This window comes from Stomoxys calcitrans, chromosome 2 (assembly GCF_963082655.1).
Source record: "Stomoxys calcitrans chromosome 2, idStoCalc2.1, whole genome shotgun sequence".
NCBI classification, from domain to species: Eukaryota; Metazoa; Arthropoda; class Insecta; order Diptera; family Muscidae; genus Stomoxys; species Stomoxys calcitrans.
Window position 1 is genome coordinate 131,746,975 of NC_081553.1, and position 8,150 is coordinate 131,755,124.

The 8,150-nt window shown below is 40.9% G+C and overlaps 1 protein-coding gene across 1 annotated transcript; it reads left to right on the forward strand.

The window, feature by feature from the left end:
• The first annotated feature begins 565 nt into the window (after window positions 1–565).
• On the forward strand, window positions 566–7,252 carry LOC106089014 (circadian clock-controlled protein daywake). The gene is made up of 5 exons (XM_013254755.2): window positions 566–725; window positions 781–873; window positions 952–1,099; window positions 6,584–6,714; window positions 6,778–7,252. The coding sequence occupies exons 1-5, from the start codon at window positions 623–625 to the stop codon at window positions 7,083–7,085; spliced, it is 783 nt and encodes a 260-aa protein (XP_013110209.1). The 5' UTR covers window positions 566–622; the 3' UTR covers window positions 7,086–7,252.
• Window positions 7,253–8,150: the final 898 nt, after the last annotated feature.

Sequence of the window (8,150 nt, forward strand, 5' to 3'; positions counted from 1 at the left end):
AGTATTAAAGCGGAAAGTAACTTAGTTGAATAATTAATTAGTGGCAATGCAAAACAAATACCTGTTTCTATAAAGAAATAAATATAATCGTCGTGGAAAGATTTCAATACATAAAACTAATATTGTTACATGAGTACAACGAATTATGGAAGAATTATTGAAATCAGTGGCCGAAATTGATTCAATTTTAGTTTCTCTCTCATTTCAATACCATAAGAAACAAAGAGTCTAAACTCTTATATTTACATACGGTTGTTCTTCTAGTCAATTGTACAGTGACATGACAGTAATTTCCGAAATCTAGAAATTGTTCTTTGGCCTTATCACCCACAACCAAATACCTGCTTTTGGATTAAATTTGTGTGTTTGATTCGAAATTAAAACCATAATAAAAAAATGGTATGGAGTAAATAAAGTTTTTTTTTATTTTTCGAAAAGATAAATGATTCTAAAAAATATTAATAGCTTTATTATAGATATAATCTCCTAAGGAAACCAGTTTTTAAACTTAACCCGTACATTGTGCATCTAATGTCAATAAACGGTAGCTTATTATTTAATTCAAACACACAATCGTGCATGAGTTAGTTCGTATCCAATATTCATTGAAATCAGTCTCGAAATGGCTAACATAGCACTAAATATTAAAAAACAAGGGACGAGGTCATTATTGCGTATTCTGTTGGCATTACTTATGGTATCAATTGTGCACACTGACGAACCAAGTACATTGGAATGATTTAAACAATTGCAAGACATTAATAATATTCTTGATTGCAGCAAACTCGTTGACACCCTGTAAATTACACGACTCCAACAATGGAGGCTGCTTAAAAGATCTGTGGCAGAATATTCTTATAAAGGGCATCAAAGGTAGGTAAAATAACTGTTTCCGCTTCTCAAAAACTTTTACACTGATGACAATATCTTTTAATTGATTCAATAAAATAGATGTGCCCGGCGTCAAGTGGATTTCCATCGATCCCTACAAAATTAAAAGAATACACGTGAAAGTGGATACTCCCATCGTTAATCTAGACATGGACTTCAAAAAAATTGTCATCACGGGTCTCATAAATTCAAAAGTAACGGATGTAAGGCAAGTGAATTTTTTAGTTCAGACATTCGTAATAAAAGGGAAAGACGAGCCATTGTAGGTGAAACTGAAGAACTGAATCGAAATAACAGCAAATTTTGAACTATTAACGTCAAAAGGTTTAAAATTACCAAAAATAGGACTGCCGTGGAAAAATCCTGTAAAAGTATGACGGTTTCATTGCATTTTAAATGGATACTGCTGTGGGCAACAAATAGTAAGAGCTATTAATTTGAATTTCGCGCGGAAATCCATTCGCGGAATTTTTATACCCACCAACGATAATTTGGCCCAGATCGGTCAAGATTTGGATAAGCTGCCATGTAAACCGATCTCTCGATTTAAGGTCTTGGCTCCATAAAAGGCGTATTTATGATCTGATTTTGCTGAAATTTGACATAGTGACTTATGTTAGGCTTTTCGACATCAGTATCCTATATGGTTCAGATCGGTTCATATTTGGATATAGCAGCCAAAAAGACCAATATTGAACCAAATGTAACAGTGACTTGTTTTTTTTTTTTTGTTAGACTAATCAAAGTGCCGAATTTGGTCTAAATCGGTGGGTGGGTATCCACACTTCAGCCGAACCGAACTTAATACCAGTTTACCTGTTTATTTGTGCATTGGTATGACTGCCAGTGATATCTGTGTCAAATATCACATCAAAACAATCATTAGCGAACATGGGCAAACTTCTCATATACCTGCTGCCCGATTTAAGTATAAGCACAATGGCAAGGGGCCTCCTTTTTATTGCTGAGTCCGAACGGCATGCCGCACTGCGACTCCTCTTTGTGGAGAAGTTTTTACATGGCAGCCATACCAAATGGTACAGTACCTCACAAATGCTGCCAGCATAAGGATGGGATAAACACCGCAGAAAATTTATTCTGATGTTCTCGCCCGGATTCGAATCCAGATGTTCAGCGTGTTAGGCGGACATACTAGCCTCTACGCTACGGTGGTCTCCGATGTTAGACCCATAGACATGCAGATTAAGTCAATCACTGCGACAAAGAGACTTAAGGCGATGGGAGAATGGATACAGAATAGGAGCAGGTCACACCATAGCGGTTTAATCTATGCGAAAATGCAAAATGTCAATGAACATTCAAGTAAGGAGCTGGAAGTATAATCTAGGCGACGATAGGAAATGTGGAAGGAACGTATGAGATTTCCGATAGGATACCTGAAATGACCCTTGAGATCGAGGGCGAGGCATTGATTCCTGCGGCATACTCTTGAATTTACCTAACTCTGGTATTGGCATCTGGAAGATCATGCTAAAAAGATGGATCAAAGCTCGAGGACAGAGTGAGTCTATATTGGGAATCCAAGGACTAAGATCTGTTTTCAACTGCCTGAACATAGAACGGCGACGAACGCCCATATAACAATGAAACTCTCGGCAGGAGGACGAAATCTTATGGGGAGATCAGGTACATGAGAAGTCGAAGTTATAACTAATAAGGACATCAGAATAGCTTCCGGCACCATAAAGGTGCACATAGGACTATGAGCTCTTTACTTACTTTAATTGGCTATGACGGAACATTTGTCCCATCCGCCGAACTTAGAACAACGTTCCAAGCACCTCGATCTTCTGCACTCCTTCTATAATCGAGGTGTCTCTCACTACTTGATCTTCCCATCGGGCTTTTGACCGTCCCGATTTGCGTGTACTATCGTAGTAGCCTTCAAAAGACATCTTCGTTGGAACTTCTTAATTCATTCTGGACAGGCATTGTCCATATATTCTCTGACTTCGGAACATATCCCTCCGTAATAGGTTTCGAGGGTAGGATCTTCCTCAGCCAAGAGGCCTCAGATGTACCCTCCACGGAAGTCCAGAATCCCAACCAGGATTTGTTCTGAGCCTTTCTTAGCTCGCCCTTGTTTTTTCTTACCACAGCCTTATAGCCATAACAATCGTTTATTGCTTTGTGGCTTTCGCTCAGTTGAAGAGTTTTCTGCAGCCATTCCTTAGACCACCCAGTTCTGGGATCAACGTGACGGTCGCTGTTTGCCCCTTAACTTGGCACTACTACATGCTACCACAAGTGAGTCATTCAGCGAATCATTCCTCCGCACACCCATGGTTCCTGGACAAGAACCATGTCAAATCCCCCCGCCATCAGAAGGACCTTAGGACATTTATCTGCAGAAATCGGATGATAGTCAAGATTCAGAACGATTGGACGATTCCTCCTTAGATACTTCACTAGCTGGTGCTATCCCAGTACCTTTTGAGTTTCGTCCTTCCCCGCTAGCGCACACCTTGAAATGGCCCACCCATACAGGACTTTTTGGGTCTTGACGCCTACCTCTCTTATTTCCATGGTGGCAGGGGGGATTTCCAGTCTCCTGCAATCCGCCAGACTAGAGATCTGGTCGATAGTTATTCAGACAAGTGTTCAGCAACAATCTTCAGTTTCAACTTCTTCTTCATACTTGTTATGCTCTGCAAGACAGCCGAAGTTTAGTACGAATAGTGTATGTCTCCGGTCTCCATTAGCCTAATCCAATCTACCAATCTTCCATTCAGTGGTTGAAAGATTGGGATTACAGTCCTTTAGTCTCTGAGGGAATCGTTGGTATCTAAGCGTGTGTCATTGCTCGAGATGAAATTTCTTCCTTCTTGACTAAATCTAGTGCTGCGCTTGGCCAGATCTCGTCAATCTTCTTAAGGCCCAAACGATACATTTCAATTGAACGGTGATCTCCGTAAGCTATTAATTTGTATCGGCCCCGATAACAGCCGCAAGGACATCGAAGTATACAGATGACAGTCCATTTACTATCCCACTTCAATTTTTTTTAAGTATACAGCCCAGTTCTTCACCCTTGTCTACAACTCCCATTACAAAACTGCTCCGAGAGATATAAGCAAAGGTTGTTAGACCGTATTACTTTTGATCGTCTTAGTTCTCTTGGACATGGGATGCCCTCCAGGTGACCGCAGTCTTCTGGCTGAATGTGGTTCCCTTTCCGAATGTAGACGTGTAGCCTTTGAGGTAACCTGTGCAGCGAATCTCCGAACCTAATAAAGGGAGTCTCTCTTCTTATCGGTGAGAGTTTTCGGATCGTTCGCACCAAGCCCCTGAGAGCAATGCGCCTTTTATTTTTCCAACCTCTTAAAGAGCGCATGGATTTGCCGAAGAATACCGATGGCATAGACAAAATATAGGCATGCAAAGATAAAATAGATTCAGCCTTGTTCTTAAGATCTGAACCTGGTGTCTTCGTCAAAAGCCCCTGCTGCCCAGTCATCTGTCGGCTAGTGGAGCCTGGCGCAGCCGCCTCACCAGTCAAGGTTTCAGTAGCAAACACCACCACAGCTGTTGGATCCTGCTGCCTTGCTGTTCTTCAGTCACTGCTTCAGTCTTTGTATACCATTAGCAGGGATTGGTTCTGCGTATCCTCTTCGCAGCCATTGTCCAACTACTAGCAGCTGGGTAAAATGTTCTTCCCAAATCCACAACCCACTCTCTATATCAGTTACCAGTTTTCCTTCTTTGTCTCTGCAGGAGTACATCAAAGCCATCGGCTTAGTATTTGATTTTTTGGTAGAATTTCCGGACTTCTTTCTGACCCCTGTACATCTCAATTCGCTCACACTCAGGTCTTTTTCCATTTCCTATCTTTCTGCTGACGAGACCTTTCTCCTTTCGCCTTTTCTCCCGATAACTCACGTTCATCTGACGCATTGCCACTGATTGCAGTTTTGCTCTGTATGCCGCATTCTTTGTCCTTCCGTCCGTCCGACTGTCTGTCTGTCGAGAGCACGCTAACTTCCGAAGGAGTAAAGCTAGCCGCTTGAAATGTTGCACAAATACTTCTTATTAGTGTAGGTCGATTGGTATTGTAAATGGGCCATATCGGTCCATGTTTTAATATAGCTGCCATATAAACCGATCTTGGGTCTTGACTTCTTGAGCCTCTAGAATGCGCAATTCTTATCCGATTGGAATGAAATTTTGCATGACGTGTTTTATTATGATATCCAACAACTGTACCAAGTATGGATTAAATCGGTTCAAAATCTGATATAGCTGCCATTTAAACCGATCTGGGGTCTTGACTTCTTGAGCCTCTAGAGGTTGCAATTATTATCCGATTTGCCTGAAATTTTGTAGGACGGATGCTCTCATGACCATCAACATACGTGTTTATTATCCCAAATAAATCGGTCTCTCTATTTTACTTCTTGAGCCCCCAAAGGGAGCAATTCTTATTCGAAATGGCTGACATTTTACACAGCTCTACAACATATAATATAATTGTGGTCCAAACCAGACCATATCTTGATACCGCTCTAATAGCAGATCATATCTTTTCTTATATCCTTTTTTGCCTAAAAAGAGATGCCAGGAAAAGAACTCCAACTCAAATGCGATCCATGGTGGAGTGTATAGAAGATTCGGCCCGGCCGAACTTAGCACGCTTTTACTTGTTTTTTTTTTTTTTTAAGTTGAAATCTTGTGCTGCTAACTGCCATGTTTTTTGCCGCGTCGAAATCTATTAGCCTTAACCCATTATCGGACGTAACCCATTATCGGACGTTATCTACTGGATGCTACATTTTCCGACTGTTGGACCAAAGATATTTTCCTTCCCTATTTTCGCATAAAAGATCTCCCAGAACGAGCTTAATATCTGCTCGTCCATGTCATCCGTAGAGGCATGAGCACAAATAAAACTGATATTCAAAAATTTGGCTTTTTTGCGTATTGTGGCTAGCCTCTTATCCACCAGAATAAAGCTGGAGACAAGATATTTCAGTCTCCGACTAACCACAAATCCACAGCATGGGTTATCTGAGATCGTATATGTATCCCTCGACGTCGCGATCCGCTTTCTCCAAGATCCGACTCTCGCTTCCAGCCAATAACTCGCCTTGTTATTTCGAGTATCATTGGCACTCAGTTTTTGAGTAGGAGTCAGTGCCACCTGACCCCTCACTGAAACTCTGCTCTCGGAATAGCTGACTGACCGCGGCCGCATTTGCAGCTACTTCGCATAAATACGAAACATTCCACCAATCGCCCACCCGGTAGCTTTCAGCTAAATTTCCCGTGATAACGAAGAACACCACAAGTCGACGCTCAAAGTTCAGGCCCGTGTGTTGCTCACAATTATCCCGCGCCAACCGGGACTATGAGCTCACTTATGCCGAATAGGTGCGCAAAGTGGTAGCATATGCAGGGCATATGGGAAAGATGGTGAAACCGTGGGGCGTTGAAATTGCCCGGCTTTCGCGGCTAACAGACACCAGTACTTAGGTGTCGAGACAATATCAGACATGAACCGTTTTAGGCGCGTAGAAAGGATTTTGATAGTACCACGATTTTCTACTTTTTATTATTTAGCGCACCCAAAAAAGCTGATTACTGGCTTAGGGGTATATCTATAGTGGCATGGGGCGAATTGATATCCGCACCCTCTTTTCAACCTTACCTAACCAAACCTATTCCTTATTTTTAGTGTAAAGAACGAAAAAACATTCTATTTGGGTTTGAAAATACCTAATATACTTTTGAAAGCCGAGTATGGTCTAGCTGGACGAGCACTGGTACTCAATATTGATGGAAAAGGTCCCGCCGAGGTTGAAATGAGTAAGTAGTTCATATGGTGTTATTGAACCGTTTAAATTTGAAAACATGTCAACTTTGTTATAGAGGAACTGGAAATGGAATTCGCAGTTGACACCAAACGTGTTAAAAAAGATTCGGACGATTTCTTTGAAGTGCAGTCGTTGAAGTCAAATGTCAAACATATTGGGTTCATGCATTTCCAATTCGATAATCTGTTTGGAGAAAATAAAGCATTGACCGATAGTGCCAATGACGTGTTTAACCAGAACTGGAGTCAGTTAATAGAACTAATGCGCCCGGTCATTGAAGAAGCAATTGATGCCTCCTTATTGGGCCAAGCTAAGAAATATCTAGATCCATTGCCCGGTCGTATAATTTTCTCCGATTTATAAATGCAAAGAAATTATTTATTAAGCATAAGATATTTGTACGTCCATAAGGTAGGTATTAGCTTCGTTTTCTGTGGAAAGTTTCCACAAAACATTGTTTCACTTGTTACAGAAAACCTCAAAAAGGCGCTGTTTATACTAAATTAAAAAAAAAAAAAACAAATTGGTAACCCTTTTTATGTTTTACCACCAGGATTTATTTTGGTAAGTTGAGTTCTTTGCGTAGTGTTATCATTGAAAACAAAAATATAAGGGCTATATCTGCTTACAATTATTATTTTTATACCCTCCACCCTAGGATGGGGGGTATAGTAATTTCGTCATTCTGTTTGTAACTACTCGAAATATTCGTCTGAGACCCCATAAAGTATATATACTCTTGATCGCCGCGACATTTTATGTCGATCTAGCCATGTCCGTCCGTCTGTCCTTCCTTCCGTCCGCCTGTCCTTCCTTCCGTCCGTCTGTTGTCGAAAGCACGCTAACTTCCGAAAGAGTAAAGCTAGCCGCTTGAAATTTTGCACAAATACTTCTTATTAGTGTAGGTCGGTTGGTATTGTAAATGAGCCATATCGGTCCATGTTTTGATATAGCTGCCATATCCATGTATTGATATAGCTGCCATATAAACCGATCTTGGGTCTTGACTTCTTGAGCCTCCAGAGGGTCGCCATTCTTATCCAATTGGAATGAAATTTTGCACGACGTATTTCGCTATGACTTCCAACAACTGTGCTAAGCTATGTTCAAATCGATCAATGTTTTGATATAGCTGCCATATAAACCGATATTGAATCTTGACTTCTTGACCCACTAGAGGGCGCAATTTTTATTCCCTTTGAATGAAATTTTGCACGAAATATTTTGTTATGATATACAACAACTATGCTAAGTATGATTCAAATCGGTCAATAACCTGATATAGCTGTCATATAAACCGATCTGGGGACTTGATGGAAAAGGTCCCGCCGAGATTGAAATGAGTAAGTAGTTCATATGGTTGACTTCTTGAGCTTCTAGAGGGCGCAATTCCTATCCGATTTGGCTGACGTATTTTTTTATAGACTT

Excerpts from the sequence above, each read along its gene's own strand:
- LOC106089014 (XM_013254755.2), top strand. The coding sequence starts at position 623 with ATGGCTAACATAGCACTAAATATTAAAAAACAAGGGACGAGGTCATTA. Across the intron at positions 726-780 it reads TGTGCACACTGACGAACCAA|CAAACTCGTTGACACCCTGT; the intron begins GTACATTGGAAT and ends TCTTGATTGCAG. Across the intron at positions 6,715-6,777 it reads TCCCGCCGAGGTTGAAATGA|AGGAACTGGAAATGGAATTC; the intron begins GTAAGTAGTTCA and ends ACTTTGTTATAG.